This window comes from Saccostrea echinata, unplaced genomic scaffold (assembly GCF_033153115.1).
Source record: "Saccostrea echinata isolate AGI-Se365-2 ecotype Australia unplaced genomic scaffold, CSIRO_AGI_Sech_v1 ptg000009l, whole genome shotgun sequence".
Classification (NCBI taxonomy): domain Eukaryota; kingdom Metazoa; phylum Mollusca; class Bivalvia; order Ostreida; family Ostreidae; genus Saccostrea; species Saccostrea echinata.
Window position 1 is genome coordinate 53,374,936 of NW_026889758.1, and position 19,213 is coordinate 53,394,148.

Sequence of the window (19,213 nt, forward strand, 5' to 3'; positions counted from 1 at the left end):
TTTAAAAAGAAAAGTTGAAATTTTTGATTTCTTTGATCACTTCCTGTGACGACCGGAAGTGACGGCTTACGCGTTTAACCCTATATGTTTTGCCTACTCACCAAGGTTTATTACTCCTATAAGTTTGGTGTCTTAATCTCATGTCGTTTCCGAGATCTTTCTGAAATAAGTTTTCATTTTGAGGACAAGAAAACACGCGACCGGAAGTGAATTTTACTAAGATATTTCACGTCACTCTAGACATCTGCAGTCTCAATAACATATATAAAAATCATTATAAAAATCATTTAAAGAACTCTATCTATAGGCGATATGTATGGGAAAATTAAATACCCTTTTATGTAGTTTTTCTCTTATAACCGGAAGTTGTCGTTTTTTGTTTCCGGTGGGACCAACACATATCGTAACTGTGAAAAAGATACAATTATATGATGCAAGTCTTATTCCAAAAGAGAAAAGTTGAAATTTTTTATTTCTTTGATCACTTCCTGTGACGAACGGAAGTGACGGCTGACGCTCCAAATGGTTTTGTCTACTCCTCAAGGTCTAATACTCCTATAAGTTTGGTGTCTAAATCTCTTACCGTTTCTGAGATATCACTGGGACAAGTTCTGAATTTGCGGACATTTAAACGCGCGACCGGAAGTGAATTTTACGAAGATATTTGACGTTACTCTCGACATTTGCAGTCTTGATAACATATTTAAAAATCAGTTCAAATACTTTATCTATAAAAAATATTTATGGGAAAGTAAAATACTCAAATTATGCAGTTTTTCGCTTATAGCCGGAAGTTGACGTTTTTGTTTCCGGTGGGACCAACATATTTCGAATCTACAAATAAGATGCAACAATGTAATGAAAGAAAAAAATCAAAAAAGAAAAGTTGAAAATTTCGATTTCTTTAATCACTTCCTGTGACGACCGGAAGTGACGGCTGACGCTCTTAACCCAAATGGATTTGCCTACTCCTCAAGATCTATTACTCATATAAGTTTGGTGTCTTAATCTCTTACCGTTTCTGAGATATGACTCGGACAAAATATTTCTGAAAAAAACGGAAATCGGACATATCTGATGACCGGAAGTGAATTTTGAAGAATATGAAAAATACATTTGTAGGTATTTTTATTCTCTATTATCCCTGAAAATTTCAAGAGAATCCGTCTAGCCATCTCTGAGAAATTGTCCGAAAAGAAAAGGGGAAAAAAATAATAATAATGATAATAACTAGAAACTCATTACTAGTAATGAGAAGGTCTTCCGTTATACTACTTCCTGTTTGCATCAACATGTCTTTTCCAACGTCGGTATTAGCCTAAAATTTATGTAGAAACAAAATAACTTAAAAAATTACTTTTTTGCTTCGTTTTCTGTCACGACCGGAAGTAATGACGACACACGATCTTTACACGATGCAAATGAACTGATGACTGACTATCAGTCCTGAAAGTTTTAGACTTCAGTCTATTATTGTTGCCGAACAAATGTGAAAACAAATTCTAATTTTGAGGACAGGAAAACACACGACCGGAAGTGAACTGAATAAAAATCTCTGAATTTTCTCTTGACTTTTGCAGTATCTACAACATATGTAAAAAACATTTCAAATACTTATATATAAGTGATATTTATGAGAAAGTTAAACCACGAAATAAAGAAGTTTATCTCTTAAAACCGGAAGTTTAAAGTTTTTGTTTCCGATAGAATCTAACATATTTTAAAACAGCGAAAGAGAAGCAATAAAGTGATGCAAGTTTTAATTTTATAAAGAAAAGTTGAAAATTTTGATTTTTTTGATCACTTCCTGTGACGACCGGAAGTGACGGCTTACGCGTTTAACCCTATATGTTTTGCCTACTCACCAAGGTTTATTACTCCTTTTAGTTTAGTGTCTTAATTTTATGTCGTTTCCGAGATCTTTCTGAAATAAGTTTTCATTTTGAGGACAAGAAAACACGCGACCGGAAGTGAATTTTACTAAAATATTTCACGTCACTCTAGACATCTGCAGTCTCAATAACATATATAAAAATCATTTAAAGAACTCTATCTATAGGCGATATGTATGGGTAAATTCAATACCCTTTTATGTAGTTTTTCTCTTATAACCGGAAGTTGTCGTTTTTTGTTTCCGGTGGGACCAACACATATCGTAACTGTGAAAAAGATACAATTATATGATGCAAGTCTTATTCCAAAAGAGAAAAGTTGAATTTTTTTATTTCTTTGATCACTTCCAGTGACGACCGGAAGTGACGACTGACGCTCTTAACCCAAATTCTTTTGTCTACTCCCCAAGGTCTAATACTCCTATAAGATTGGTGTCTTAATCTCTTAGCGTTTCTGAGATCTCACTCGGACAAGTTCTCATTTTGCGGACATTCAAACGCGCGACCGGAAGTGAATTTTACAAAGATATTTGACGTTACTCTAGACATTTGCAGTCTTGATAACATTTTCAAAAATCAGTTCAAATACATTATCTATAAAAAATATTTATGGGAAAGTAAAATACTCAAATTATGCAGTTTTTTGCTTATAGCCGGAAGTTGACGTTTTTGTTTCCGGTGGGACCAACATATTTCGAATCTACAAATAAGATGCAACAATGTGATGAAAGAAAAAAATCAAAAAAGAAAAGTTGAAAATTTCGATTTCTTTGATCACTTCCTGTGACGACCGGAAGTGACGGCTGACGCTCTTAACCCAAATGGTTTTGCCTACTCCTCAAGATCTATTAACCCTATAAGTTTGGTGTCTTAATTTCTTACCGTTTCTGAGATATGACTGGGACAAAATATTTTTGAAAAAAACGGAAATCGGACATATCTGACGACCGGAAGTGAATTTTGAGAAAATGAAAAAAACGCCTGGGGATATTTTCATTCTCTGTCATCCCTGAAAATTTCAAGAAAATCCGTCCAGCCATCTCTGAGAAATCACCCAGAAAAGAAAAGGGAAAAAAAAAAATAATAATAAAAAGAAGAAACAGTAGAATCACTATAAGGTCTTCCGTCTAAAACGGAAGACCTTAAAAAGAAAAAGAAGAAACAGTAGAATCACTATAAGGTCTTCCGTCTGAAACGGAAGACCTTAACTAGATACTTATTGCCTAGGCGATAACAGGTCTTCCGTTTTCTTGATTCTTTTGTCAATTGGTTTGAAAAAAAAGCTGAAAATGAAAAAAAGAAAAAAAAAAAAAAAAAAAAAGAATTGTTCTCCCAGCAGGGATCGAACTCAAAACCTTTGGTTTGTAAGGCAGGCGCGCTAACTACTAGACCAAGTATACCGATGAAAATGGAGGTAGTAAATTAATTGTTTAGGAATAAATAGGAATAAAAGCACGTGTTCTTTTGTTTGTTATGGAATGTAGTAATCAGTATTGAATAGATAGAGAAACATGATTGGTGTATAATGCAAATGCAGATTTTCTGTTTTAAAAAAATATTTGAGTTTGTCTATATTTGGAATGCATTGAGTTAATCATTCAGAGCATATGATGCATTAGAACTGCAGTGTCGAGACTTTGTTTACATATATGAAAATGTCGGATCGGGTTCGGATGGACTGAATATCCTGAAATAATAGGTAAGATTAAAAAAAGCATCTCTGTGTGGAATGAATTAAATGTAAGTAGCATAAATTAAAATTTCAGATATGCATTTTAGGAAGAAAAAGGTGTCAATGAGAGCGTGAAAATTTATTTGCTAGGAAAAATCGCTGTTTTCGAAATTCATTCGATGAATATTAATTCTAAATAAAATTGAAATAAATTCCACGTACTAGAGAAATCAAGAATGCTTGGTATTAAAATATATTATATCAAGAAAATCGACTGCTATTCATAACAACTGAAGAAGTATCCGAGAAAAGCTTAATTAATTTTTATGTTCATCGGCACCTAAATTTCAGATACGAAATAAATGTAGTGTTTGCCGTTAAGATTCTATAATTTCAATATACTTTGGAGATTCACCGTCAAACTTTCAGAAACTTTCTTTTAGGTCTCTTCTATAGCTAACCGAAATTTTATGTCGATCTAAGATGTTGTATGAGTATAAGAGACATATTCTAGGTTGATATTGGTTTGATTTTTTTTTATTTGAGAAGAGGAGGAAATTAATTATTGATTCTGACCTCTTGGTCATAGGTCAAGGTCATCAAAGTTCAAGGTCATCAAAGTTGAAGGTCAAGGTCATGACCCCCCCGATATAACTCTGCCTTCTATGTGTTTTTTTTTACTTCATCATGACCGAAATTACTCCAAACAAATAAAATGTTCATTCTACACCTAAATTATTCACAACTGATCATCCCTTAAAGTTTCCATGAAAAACTACTCATGTTTGAGACAACTTCCGGTTTTTCGGCCGGCGCTTCCAGTGAAAATAATTTGCAGGGTTACAGTCTATCTAACATCTGCAGTTAGCCAAACATTTCTGTAAAAAGAAAAAAAAGAAACGTGGAAATTTTTTTTTTTTTTTATTTTTTGCATCGCTTCCTGTCACGACCGAAAGTGAAGCAACGTACGATTTTCACATGATGTAGAAAAACTGGTGACTGACTATCAGTCCTAAAAGTTTTAGACTTCAGTCGTTTACTGGTGCTGAGCAATTATGTGAACAAAATCTCATTTTGAGGACAGGAAAATACGCGACCGGAAGTGAATTTAACTGAGATGCTTGACGTCACTCTAGACATCTGCAGTCTCAATAACATATATATATATATAAATTATTTAAAGAATTTTATCTATAAGCGATATTTATGGGGAAGTAATAAAAAACCTCTATTACGTAGTTTTTCTCTTATAACCGGAAGTTGTCATTTTTAGTTTCGGGGGGGGGGGGGTCAACACATATCGAAACTGTGAAAAAGATACAATTATATGATGCAAGTGTCATTTCAAAAGAGAAAAGTTGAAATTTTCGATTTTTTGATCACTTCCTGTGACGACCGGAAGTGACGGCTGACGCTCTTAACCCAAATGGTTTTGTCTACTCCTCAAGGTCTAATACTCCTGTAAGGTTCGTGTTTAAATCTCTTACCGTTTTTGAGATCTCACTCGGACAAGTTCTCATTTTGCGGACATTAAAACACGCGACCGGAAGTGAATTTTACAAAGATAATTGACATTACTATAGACATTTGTAGTCTCAATAACATATTTAAAAATCATTTAAACTACTTCATCTATAAAAGATATTTATGGGAAAGTAAAATACTCAAATTATGTAGTTTTCCTCTTATAACCGGAAGTTGTCGTTTTTGTTTCCGGTGGGACTAACATATTTCGAAACTTCAAAAGAAATGCAATAATGTGATGCAAGTTTGAATTAAAATAAGAAAAGTTAAAAATTTTGATTTCTTTGATCACTTCCTGTGACAACCGGAAGTGACGGAAGACACTCTTAACCCAGATGGTTTTGCCTACTCCTCAAGGTCTATTACTCTTGTAAGTTTGGTATCTTAATCTCTTACCGTTTTTGAGATATGACTGGGACAAAATATTTTTAAAAAAGACGGAAATCGGACATATCTGACGACCGGAAGTGAATTTTGAAAAAAAGAAAAAAACGTCTGAGCGTATTTTCATTTTCTATCATCCCTGAAAATTTCAAGAAAATCCGTCCAGCCATCTCTGAGAAATCAAGGGGGACAAGAAAAGGGGAAAAAACTAGATGCGATCTCGTTGCGAGCAACGAGTGGGTCTTCCGTCCGATTTTTGATAAGATGAGATACGAATTTGACTGAGATTTTCGTTCATAAATATATAAATAGTGAAAACGTATAATTTGCTTCAGTTATGTTTAACAAAATTTTGATCATTATGACACCTAAAAACGTAATGTTTGATGAAGATTTTAAAATATTTATAGTAGCAGATCGTGAAGATGAACATTACTGTAAAAGGGTTATAGATAAAAGACTTTTGGCCCCTCTGAGCCCCTAATTTGAGGGGTCAGCCCCTTTTTCTTGATATCACATGAAAGGTCTTGTAATTCTGAAGACTTTTTCTTAACAACCATTCAGAAGTTTCGTTTCGTTTTCGAGATATGTAGACTTCAAATATTTAGGGGCAGTCCCTTAAAGTCCTTATAGGGGCTGTTTTGGAAAAATTCAAAGGATGCACATTGTTGAGAACATCATTCTAAACAACTTTTGTTCAATATTGCTTTTCAAAATATTTCCCCTTTTCGAGATATAAAGCGTCAAAAATTAAGCATTCTGGCCCCTTATGGCCCCTAATTACGTAATATTTGATGAATATTTCAAGATATATAGTTGCAGATTGTGAAGATGAACATTTTTGCTTCAATAATTAATATCAAAATATTTAACGTTAAGGAGTTATAGATGAAAGACTTTTGGCCCCTCTGAACCCCTAATTTGAGGGGTCAGCCCCTTTTTCTTGATATCACATGAAAGGTCTTGTAATTCTGAAGACTTTTTGTTCAACAACTATTCAGAAGTTTCGTTTCGTTTTCGAGATATGTAGACTTGAAATATTTAGGGGTCGTCCCTTTAAGTCCTTATAGGGGCTGTTTTGGAAAAATTAAAAGGATGCACATTGTTGAGAACATTATTCTAAACAACTTTTGTTCAATATTGCTTTTCAAAATGTTTCCACTTTTCGAGATATAAAGCGTCAAAGATTAAGCATTCTGGCCCCTTTATGGCCCCTAATTATGTAACATATGACATAAATATTATAATATGTAGTTGTAAATTGTTAAGATAAACATTTTTCCTTCAGTAATGTATACCAAAATATTGATCGTTAAAGAGTTATTGATTTAATACTTTTGGCCCCTCTCGGCCCCTTATACAATAAGACAGCCCTTTTTTATTGATATCATATTAAAGATCTTGTCATTCTGCACAAATATTGTTCAGTATGTTTTGGCAAAATAATTATACTTTAGAAGATATAATACAAAATGTCTCAAAAATTCACTCATGATTCGTGTCCTAAATTTCGACCCCTACCGAGCTTCCATACTAGGCACTTCCGGAAAATATCTAAACCCAGGTGCATAATGGCAACATGTCCTCTATCATCACTAAAAATTTCAGCGCTTTAGCTTAAGCCGTTTTTGAGTTCCATCACAGACAAGGAGGTCCTCTAAATTTTGATAAAAGGGCGATAACTTCCAACCGGAAGTAAATATCCCTAAACGGAATTGCCGGAATTAACTTCAGATATCAACGCATCTTTCACGAAAATTTGAATAAAATCGAACGAGCCATCTCCGAGAAATCGTCTGCACAAATTTTGTAAGAAGAAAAAAGAATAAAAATAATAATAATAACTAGATGGTTCTCGTTGCGAGCAACGAGTGGGTCTTCCGTCTGATTTTGGATAAGCTTAGTCAAGATCTTGACTGAGATATTCGTCTATAAAAAGTGAAAGGATGCATATTGTTTAAAACATTATTCTGAACATCTATTGTTCAATATTGCTTATCAAAATATTTCCCCTTGTTCGAGGTGTCAAAGATTTGGCATTCTGGCCCCTAATGGCCCCTTATTACGTAACATATGATCAAAATTTTATAATATATAGTTGCAGAATGATAAGATAAATATTTTTGCTTCAGTAATTTATAACAAAATATTGATCATTAAAAAGTTATAGATGAAAGACTTTTGGCCCTTCTGAGACCCTAATTTGAGGGGTCAGCCCCTTTTTCTTCATATCAAATGAAAGGTCTTGAGATTTGAAGACTTTTTGTACAACAACTATTAAGAAATCTCCTTTTGTTTTGGAGATATATAGAAAAAAAATATTTAGGGGCCAGCCCTCCAAGTCCTTAGTGGGGATGTCCTGCAAAAATTAAAAGAGTGAATATTGTTTAGAACATTATTCTGAACATCTTTTGTTCAATATTGCTTATCAAAATATTTCCCCTTTTCGAGATATAAAGTGTCAAAGACTTAGCATTCTGGCCCCTTATGGCCCCTTATTATGTATTATATGAACAAAATTTTATAATTTATAGATGCAGAATGTTAAGATGAACATTTTTGCTTCAGTAATTTATAACAAAATATTGATCATTAAAAAGTTATAGATGAAAGACTTTTGGCCCTTCTGAGACCCTAATTTGAGGAGTCAGTCCCTTTTTCTTCATATCAAATGAAAGGTCTTGTGATTTTGAAGACTTTTTGTACAACAACTATTAAGAGATCTCCTTTTGTTTTGGAGATATATAGAATAAAAATATTTAGGGGCCAGCCCTCCAAGTCCTTAATGGGGATATCTTGCAAAAATTAAAAGGGTGTATATTTTTTAGAACATTATTCTGAACATCTTTTGTTCAATATTGCTTATCAAAATATTTCCCCTTTTCGAGATATAAAGTGTCAAAGACTTAGCATTCTGGCCCCTTATTATGTAACATATGATCAAAATTTTACAATATATAGTTGCAGAATGTTAAGATAAATATTTTTGCTTCAGTAATTTATAACAAAATATTGATCATTAAAAAGTTATAGATGAAAGACTTTTGGCCCTTCTGAGCCCCTAATTTGAGGAGTCAGCCCCTTTTTCTTGATATCAAATAAAAGGTCTTGTGATTTTGAAGACTTTTTGTTCAACAACTATTCAGAAATTTCCTTTAGTTTAAGAGATACATAGAATAACAATATTTAGGGGCCAGCCCTCCAAGTCCTTAATGGGGATATCTTGCAAAAATTAAAAGGGTGTATATTGTTTAGAACATTATTCTGAACATCTTTTGTTCAATATTGCTTATCAAAATATTTCCCCCTTTCGAGATATAAAGTGTCAAAGATTTAGCATTCTGGCCCCTAATGGCCCCTTATTACGTAACATATGATCAAAATTTTATAATATATAGTTGCAAATTGTTAAGATGAACATTTTTGCTTCAGTAATTTATTACAAAATATTGATCATTAAAGAGTTATAGATGAAAGACTTTTGGCCCTTCTGAGCCCCTAATTTGAGGAATCAGCCCCTTTTTCTTGATATCAAATAAAAGGTCTTGTGATTTTGAAGACTTTTTGTTCAATATGTTTTAACAAAATCCTTTTATTTAAAATGTTATCATAAGAAATGTCTCTAAAATTCACTCATAAATCACGTCCTAAATTTTGACCCCTACCGAGCTTCCATACTTCGCACTTCCGGAAAATTTGAAAACCAAGGTGCACATCTAGAACATGTCCTCTATCACCACTGAAAGTTTCAACACTCTAGCATTTGTCGTTCTTGAGTTTTTGTGCAGACACAAGGTCTATGTAAAAATCGATCAAAGGGCGATAACTTCTGACCGGAAGTGATTTTTCAAAAATTGAAGCGGCGTTATAAACTTCAGATAGCAACGCATTAACCCTGAAAATTTGAAGCAAATCGATCAAGAGATCTCCGAGAAATCTTCTGCACAAAATCGGTAAGGAAAAAAAAAAAAGAATAATAATAATAACTAGATGAGATCTCGTTGCGAGCAACGAGTAGGTCTTCCGTCCGATTTTTCGATAAGAAGAGATACGATTTTGACTATGATCTTTGTTAAAAGATAATAATATATAGACTTCCCTAATTAGATTTCATTCTTTTGATTTATATAACATTATTAAAAAAGCTATAGATGACATACTTTTGGCCCCTCTCAGCCCCTAGTTTGAGGGGTCAGCCCCTTTTTCTTGATATCAATTGAAAGGTCTTGTGATTTTGAAAACGTTTTGTTCAAGAAATCTTCAGAGATTTCTTTTCGTTGTGGAGATATGCTGAATGGAAATATTTAGGGGCCACCCCTCCAAGTCCTTAATGGGGCCGTTTGACAAAAACTGAAAGGGTTCATATTGTTTAGAACATTATTTTGACCAACTTTTGTTCAGTATTGCTTATCAAAATATTCCCCCTTTTCGAGATATAAAGCGTCAAAGATTTAGCATTCTGGCCCCTTGTGACCCCTTATTACGTAACATATGATCAGAATCTTATCATATATTGTTGTAAATCGTTAAGATAAGGATCTTTGCTTCAGTAATGTATTACAAATTATTGATCGTTAAAGAATTATAGATGAAAGACTTTTGGCCCCTCTGAGCCCCTAATGTGAGGGGTCAGCCCCTTTTTCTTGATATCAAATAAAAGATCTTGTGATTTTGAAGACTTTTTGTTCAACAACTATTCAGAGATTTCTTTTCGTTATGGAGATATGCTGAATGGAAGTATTTAGGGGCCACCCCTCCAAGTCCTTAATGGGGCCGTTTGACAAAAACTGAAAGGGTTCATATTGTTTAGAACATTATTCTGACCATCTTTTGTTCAGTATTGCTTATCAAAATATTCCCCCTTTTCGAGATATAGAGCGTCAAAGATTTAGCATTCTGGCCCCTTGTGACCCCTTATTACGTAACATATGATCAGAATCTTATCAGATATTGTTGTAAATCGTTAAAATAAGGATCTTTGCTTCAGTAATGTATTACAAATTATTGATCGTTATAGAGTTATAGATGAAAGACTTTTGGCCCCTCTGAGCCCCTAATTTGAGGGGTCAGCCCCTTTTTCTTGATATCAAATAAAAGATCTTGTGATTTTGAAGACTTTTTGTTCAACAACTATTCAGAGATTTCTTTTCGTTATGGAGATATGTTGAATGGAAATATTTAGGGGCCACCCATCCAAGTCCTTAATGGGGCCGTTTGACAAAAACTGAAAGGGTTCATATTGTTTAGAACATTATTCTGACCATCTTTTGTTCAGTATTGCTTATCAAAATATTCCCCCTTTTCGAGATATAGAGCGTCAAAGATTTAGCATTCTGGCCCCTTGTGACCCCTTATTACGTAACATATGATCAGAATCTTGTCATATATTGTTGTAAATCGTTAAGATAAGCATCTTTGCTTCAGTAATGCATTACAAATTATTGATCGTTAAAGAGTTAAAGATGAAAGACTTTTGGCCCCTCTGAGCCCCTAATGTGAGGGGTCAGCCCCTTTTTCTTGATATCAAATGAAAGGTCGTATCATTCTGCACAACTTTTCTTCTATATGTTTTAACAAATTCTTAGCAGGTATGAAGATATGAAAGAAAAGGTGTAAAATTTTGTGAGATGTTTCTGAGACGTTTATTGAGCCCTACCGAGCTTCGGCGCCTTTTGCGCTAGAGAGATTTGGACACCTGCCTGCAAATCTACCAACCTTCCCCTACCTTCACTGAAAATCTTGCCTCAATATCTTAAGTCGTTTCGGAGGAGTTTCCAGGACAAGCCGACCCTCTAAAAATCAGAAAATCCTAAATATCTCAAGATAGGAAGTGACGTCATCAACGAAAAAAATTTCCAATAAGGTTCAGATCAATACCTATCAGATCTGAAAGTTTCATGAAAATCGGCCAAGACGTTTTCGAGAACTCGCGTGCACAAAATCGGTAAGAATAATAATAATAATAGGGAAAAAGAAACCGAACGAAAACAATAAGGTCTTCCGTTGGAGACGGAAGACCTTAACTAGAAACTCATTGCGAGCAATGAGAGGTCTTCCGTCCGATTCTGAAAATAAAAACGAAAATTCAAGCTGTAAAAGTGATAAAAGAAATTCAGACACTCTGGAGATTTAACCCTGGTCGTCAGCGTGAAAGTCCAACGTGCTAACCATTAACCATTCACTTTTTTACATCACTTCCTGTCACGACCGGAAGTAACGGCGATACAAGATTTTCTCACGATTCAAATAAACTGATGACTGAATATCAGTCCTGAAAGTTTTAGTCCTCAGTCGTTTACTGTTGCCGAACAATATTGTGGGACTAAATTCTAATTTTGAGGACAGGTAAACACGCGACCGGAAGTGAATTTTACAAAAATCTCTGACTTTTCTCTAGACATTTGCAGTACCTGCAACATACATAAAATTATTTCAAGTACTTTATCGATAAGCAATATTTATGAGAATGTTAAATATAAAAATAACGTAGTTTATCTCCTAAAACCGGAAGTTGACGGTTTTATTTCCGGTGGGACCAACATCTTTCGAATCTGAGAAAAAGATGCAATAAGGTGATGCAATTTTTAATTAAAAAAAGAAAAGTTGAAATTTTCGATTTCTTTTATCACTTCCTGTTACGACCGGAAGTGACGGCTGACGCTCTGAACCCAAATGGATTTGCCTACTGCTCAAGGTCTGTTGCTCAAATAAGTTTGGTGTCTTAATCTCTCACCGTTTCCGAGATCTTGCTCAGACAACTTCTCATTTTGAGGACAGAAAAACACGCAACCGGAAGTGAATTTTACAAAGATATTTGAGGTTACTCTAGATATTTGCAGTGTAAATAACATACTTAAAAGTCATTTCAAATACTTTATCTACAAAGGATATTAATGGGAAAGAAAAATACTCAAATTATGTAGTTTTTCTCTTATAACCGGAAGTTGACGTTTTTGTTTCCGGTGGGACCAACATATTTCGAAACTACAAAAGAGATGCAATAATGTGATGTAAGTATTGATTTAAAAAAAGAAAGTTGAAATTTTACGATTTCTTTGATCACTTCCGTAAACGACCGGAAGTGCCGACGACGAACGAAAAGGCGATTCTGCAAATTTAAAAGTCACGTTCTATGCTCTCCAATAAGTCTCCAGTTCATATCTTTAGCCATTCTTGAAAAAAAGGGGCGACAAAATTTCATTTTAAAATCAGGAAATTGCCCGTAACTTGGAACCAAAATGGAATTTTCCAAATTTTCCTTGTGATGAACAAAGTTCATACAATGACTGATTTTTCCTGAAAGTTTCATTGAAAACGACTGAATACTTTTCGAGAAATCGCGTGCACAAAATTTTGTCAAAAAAAAAGAATAATAATAATAATAATAATAATAATAATAAGAAACAGTAGAATCACTATAAGGTCTTCCGTGAAGACGGAAGACCTTAACTAGATGCGATCTCGTTGCGAGCAACGAGTGGGTCTTCCGTCCAATTTTTGATAAGATGAGATAAGAATTTGACTGTGATTTTCGTTAAAAAATAGTTATATAAATAAATTGTTAAGACAAACAATTTCCCTTGAGTAATGTGTAACAAAATATTGATCAATAAAAAGTTATAGATTAAACACTTTCGGCCCGTCTTTGCCCCTTATGTGAGTGATCTGCCCCTTTTTTCTTGATATCATCTTAAAGCTCTCATGATTTTGAACACTTTTGTTCAACAACTATTAGAAATTCTTTTTCGTTTCCGATATATATGCAAAAGAAATATTAAGGGCCTGCCCTTTAAGTCCTAAACGGGGACGTCTAGCAAAAATTGAATGATTGCATATTATTAAGAATATTATTTTGAACATCTTTTGTTTAAATATTGGTTATCAATATATTCTTCCTTTTCAAGATTTATGGCGCCAAAAATTATACAATCTGATCCCTAATTATCCCTTATTGCATAAGATATGATGTAAACACCATGTTATATAGTTAAAGAGTGTGAAGATGAACTATTTTGCTTCAGTAATATATTACAAAATATTGATCATTGAATAGTTATTGATTTAAGACTCTCGGCCCCTATTTTGAGGGGCCAGCCCCTTTTTCTTCATACCACTTTAAAGCTCTTATGGTTTTGAACACTTTTTGTTCAACAACTATTCAGAAATTCTTTTTTGTTTCCGAGATATATGCAAAAGATATATTTAGGGGCCAGCCCTTGAACTCCTTAATGGGGACGTTTAGCAAAAATCGAAAGGTTAAATATTGTTTAGAACATTATTTTGAACATCTTTTATTCTATATTGCTTATCAAAAAATTTCCCGATTTCGAGATATAAAGTGGCAAAGATTTGTCCTTCTGGCCCCTTATGGCCCCTAATTATGTTATATGTGATGTGAACATCATAATATATAGTTGTAAATTTTTAAGATAAACATTTTTGCTTCAGTAATGAATTGCAAAATATTGACCGTTAAAAAGTTATTGATTAAAGACTTTTGGCCCCTCTCGGCCCCTATTTTGAGGGGCCAGCCCCTTTTTCTTCATACCATTTTAAAGCTCTTATGATTTTGAACACTTTTTGTTCAACAACTATTCAGAAATTCTTTTTCGTTTCCGAGATATATGCAAAAGATATATTTAGGGGCCAGCCCTTGAACTCCTTAATGGGGACGTTTAGCAAAAATCGAAAGGTTAAATATTGTTTAGAACATTATTTTGAACATCTTTTATTCTATATTGCTTATCAAAACATTTCCCAATTTCGAGATATAAAGTGGCAAAGATTTGTCCTTCTGGCCCCTTATGGCCCCTAATTATGTTATATGTGATGTGAACATCATAATATATAGTTGTAAATTTTTAAGATAAACATTTTTGCTTCAGTAATGAATTGCAAAATATTGACCGTTAAAAAGTTATTGATTAAAGACTTTTGGCCCCTCTCGGCCCCTATTTTGAGGGGCCAGCCCCTTTTTCTTCATACCATTTTGAAGCTCTTATAAATTTGAACACTTTTTGTTCAACAACTATTCAGAAATTCTTTTTTGTTTCCGAGATATATGCAAAAGATATATTTAGGGGCCAGTCCTTCAACTCCTTAATGGGGACGTTTAGCAAAAATCGAAAGGTTAAATATTGTTTAGAACATTATTTTGAACATCTTTTATTCAATATTGCTTATCAAAATATTTCCCACTTTCGAGATATAGAATGCCAAAAATTTGGTATTCTGGCCCCTTATGGACCTTAATTATGTAACATATGATGTATATATCATAATATATGGTTGTAAATTGTTAAGATAAACATTTTTGCTTCAGTAATGTATACCAAAATATTGATCGTTAAAGAGTTATTGATTTAGTACTTTTGGCCCCTCTTGGCCCCTAATATGACAAGTCAGCCCTTTTTTCTTGATATCATATCAAAGAGCTTGTCATTCTGCACAAATATTGTTCAGTATGTTTTTACAAAATAATTATGCTTTAAAAGATATGATACAAAATGTCTCAAAAATTCACTCATGATTCGTGTCCTAAATTTCGACCCCTACCGAGCTTCCATACTAGGCACTTCCGGAAAATATCCAAACCCAGGTGCAAAATGGCAACATGTCCTCTATCATCACTGAAAATTTCAGCGCTCTAGCTTAAGCCGTTTTTGAGTTCCATCGCAGACAAGGAGGTCCTCTAAATTTTGATAAAAGGGCGATAACTTTCGACCGGAAGTAAATTTCAAAAAATTGTTTAGCCGGAATTAACTTCAGATAACCTAGCAACAATCCTGAAAATCTGAAGCAAATCCATCAATCCATCTCCGAGAAATCGTCTGCACAAAATTTGTGCAGAAAAAAAGAATAATAATAATAAGAAGCTTGAAAAAGAAACATAAGAATAATAGAAGGGTCTTCCGCTGAAGACGGAAGACCCTAATAATAATAAAGGTAAAAAAGAAACCGAAGAATAATAGAAGGGTCTTTCGCTGAAGACGGAAGACCCTAATAATAATAAACAGTACAATCACTATAAGGTCTTCCGTCTGAAACGAAAGACCTTAATAAGAAACAGTAGAATCACTATAAGGTCTTCCGTGAAGACGAAAGACCTTAATAAGAAACAGTAGAATCACTATAAGGTCTTCCGTGAAGACGGAAGACCTTAATAATGTCTCATTTTTAGCTTTTAATTGGGAATTTCTTCCCTCAGATTGTAAGTGAGCTATTGGTTTTTACATTCTTTTTTAGATGACCTGAGTCACTCAGTGACTTGTAGCTATATCCGTTTTCGTTCGTTGTCGTGGTTGGGCTGTAAAATATTGAACAATTTTATTTTCTCTTGAAGGCTAAAGCAATTAAGCCAATTTTAGTAGACACTGTACAGTCTGTATGGTAAAGGGCAAATATTGTGAATTTAATGGTCTCTGCCTCTTTGAAGACAAGGAAATAATGATCATATAGTCCTCTCCAAATTGTAAAATTTTATCCCACATAAGTCCAGAGTTCCAGTTCTGGATGGGACTGTCAATCCCTTGGACCTCTTGTTGTAATAAATATCCAATAATGTGTCATATTTAAGGCTCCTGTTCTTACACACTGTTCTCTGCAATTCAGGGTCTTAAAGATTTTCCAAACGGTGTCCGTGTCTTCGGTGTCCAGCAACATGCCCATCTACTTGGCAAGGCGATAAAAACACGGCTAATTCGAGGTGGAGTGGAGCAAAAACCGCTAGTAGACGACAGACATTATGACTTTAATTATCAGGAGTTCCGACGAACAAACAGAACACTGAGAGATGTATGTATGACTTCAATGCTTTCAAAAAGAGATTCTGAAATCATAAGCACATCCCATTTTAAATGATGAGCTAAAATCTATGAAACATATTGCTAATAAAGATATTTTTTGTCAGTTAGATGGAGAGTGGTCTTGCCTGAAATATGATATATCAAACTTTTTAAATCAATAATAGACCCATTTAAAAATGTTACTGTAATGCATGATGAATTGAAACATGTAAAGATACTCTTTAAATATATGTTTACAATTTTTTTAATCAGTATATATTTTGACAATTTTCAAAGGCCTGATAATTTTATGAATGATATTTTAGATATATACTTTATCTTTAAACATTAAAAAATCCTTTTCTTCTTAATATAAATTTTCTCAATACCTATATTTTCTCAACTGTAATCTGAAAATTACAATTCATTTTTGAAAATTAAAGTATATTTTAAAAGAAAAAAATTGATTAATCTATCATTTCAGGGCGACAGAATTATTTTGGAGTGTACATATGACTCCACTGGACGAACCAATGTAACATACGTAAGTATTAAACACAATACGTAAAATTCAGGAAATGTAACCTATTGAACACAATCACTGTAACATACACTGCTAACTCACTGCTAAATTTTCTCATACATAAACAGAACATTTGCATAATTGGCATGGATAAGTCTAATATGCCATCTTACGAAATGCGGTCGACTTTTGCGATGACATGGTATCAAAACAAGACCCTCAAATGGTCTTCTTGCCCAAAAAACAATTTTCCGAAGCCGATTGTGGATTGCTTTTTGCACTGACATGATACATAGCGTGTTCCAGTAAATGTTCTACCAAGCATCTTTCTTTTCTCCTCACCAAAATATTTACAGCAGTGAAGGAGAAATTTTAGGAGTATTGTACAACAGTGTATTCGAGAAGTAATGTTAATCAGATGTGGATACTTAAAAACTCATAGGAACTTTTAGAAAATTTGAAATCATAAAATTTTAACAAAATCAGTAACATCAACACGTATGACTTTTTTTTATTTATTTATTTTTTTTTTTACACTTTATACAATCATTCCCCACGATAACTTAAAGCCCAGGCTTTTTGTCATAACATGCAGCTGCTTTATCAATAAAAATGGAACTCGTTAACATACTTGCCTTGTCATTGGTCATTTGCAAAATTAGTTTGTTAAAAGCATTCTGAATGTACACATAAGTACTCTGAAGTTGATATTAAAAAGATGCTTGAGTTTCTGATTGACAATATCTATGTAGGTTTTGGAGATCAGGTCTTCCAACAATCTGTTGGAATACGGTACTCATGGGTACCAATTGCGCCCCTTATTAGCAGACCTATCTTTGTTTTCATATGAAGCAGAGTTTATTCAAAAAACTTCTACAATAGAAGATGAAAACAACTTGCTGTGGCCTTCAACTCGACAATTATATATATAGATAGAAATCTGCCCGTGTCTGGCCCTCTGCTACAAGCCAAGGCTGAGGAGTTCGCTTCTCAGCTAGGCGAAACAACATTCAAATGCTCAACTGGTTGGTTGGATAGGTTTAAAGATCGCCATGGCATCACTTTCAAAAAAGTATGCGGCGAATCTAAATCTGTAAATGAGCAAAGCAACGATATGACGGAATGGGCCGCTGAATTAAAGACATCCTTTGCGAATACAACCCAAAGGATATCTTTAATGCAGACGAGACCGGGTTATTTTTCCGCCTTTTACCCGACAAAACATTAGATTTTAAGGGTGCGGACTGTCACGGTGGAAAATGCAGCAAGGACAGGCTAACTGTACTTGTGTGCGCCAACATGACTGGTACTGAAAAGATGCCGCTTTTTGTCATAGGCAAAGCAAAAAACCCACGTTGTTTTAAAAACGTGAAAACTCTGCCCACTCAATATGACGCCAACAAGAAAGCCTGGATAACATCAGAGCTGTTCTCCAACTGGCTGCGGTCATTAGACAGAAAATTCAACCAACAAAAAAGAAAAGTAGCCATGATCGTGGACAATTGCCCTGCCCATCCTAGAGTCACAGGACTGAAGGCCATTAAGCTGATCTTTTTACCTCCAAACACCACCAGTAAGACACAGCCTATGGACCAGGGCGTGATCCAGAACTTAAAAGTGCATTATCGTAAGCTTGTTATACTTCAGCAGCTAAAGTCTTATGAACACACAACAGAACCAACCATCATTAGTGTCCTTGATGCCTTACGTCTCTTAAGCAAAGCCTGGGCCAATGTCACAGAAAAAACGATAGCAAACTGCTTCCGTCATGCCAATTTTATCAACACCGGAGAACAGCCTGCGGACGCCTACAGTGATGAAGAAGATGATCCAGAAGACGACATACCACTTGCTTCCCTAAGACTACGAGTGCCATTTGAAGATTATGCCTGCGTTGATCAGGAAGTCGTCACATCCGAAGCTGTTAGTGATGTCGCCATCGTCGATTCAATCCTTGATGCCAGAAAAAAGAATGACAATGAAGAAAGTGACGAGGAAGATGAAGAAGTGAAAGATCAACCAGTTAAGCCATCGACCGCTGATGTACAGAAAGCATCTGATGTTATACGAACGTGGATAGAGATGTCAGAAAACACCGGTGACCTGATCCCAGGACTTGAGAAGATTGAAAGACGCCTGGCAGCCGAAGTTTACCAGAGATTATTCTGCAAACAACAAACTTGCCTTACCTCATTCTTCACAAATGACTGTGCTTTGGACCGTGAATCCCAGTGAATAAGAATCTAGTGCTTCTTCCAGTGAAATTGTTATTGGTGTTTTAAGTCAACTGACTTTTTATCAGATGTAGTGCTGAGACTCATTCATTATAAACACACTTTTATCTGTTGATGTAGTGCTTAGACTTCGTTTCATTTTCATTCATTATAAACACGATTTTATCTGTTGATAAATGTTGTAAATTGTAGTGCTTTTG

General features: G+C 34.3%; 2 protein-coding genes across 2 annotated transcripts in view; one reads left to right on the forward strand and one right to left on the reverse strand.

Moving 5' to 3' along the window:
• Positions 1 to 19,213, reverse strand: part of LOC133183102 (molecular chaperone MKKS-like) — a 202,105-nt gene that overhangs the window by 150,450 nt on the left and 32,442 nt on the right. The gene's annotated exons all lie outside the window — the stretch shown is intronic.
• LOC133182880 (DBH-like monooxygenase protein 1 homolog) overlaps positions 1 to 19,213 on the forward strand; it is a 34,378-nt gene that overhangs the window by 9,407 nt on the left and 5,758 nt on the right. Inside the window, exons 11-12 of the mRNA XM_061317729.1 lie at positions 16,084 to 16,266; positions 16,741 to 16,800. Coding sequence (XP_061173713.1) covers positions 16,084 to 16,266; positions 16,741 to 16,800 — 243 coding nt within the window. The remainder of the gene's footprint in view (positions 1 to 16,083; positions 16,267 to 16,740; positions 16,801 to 19,213) is intronic.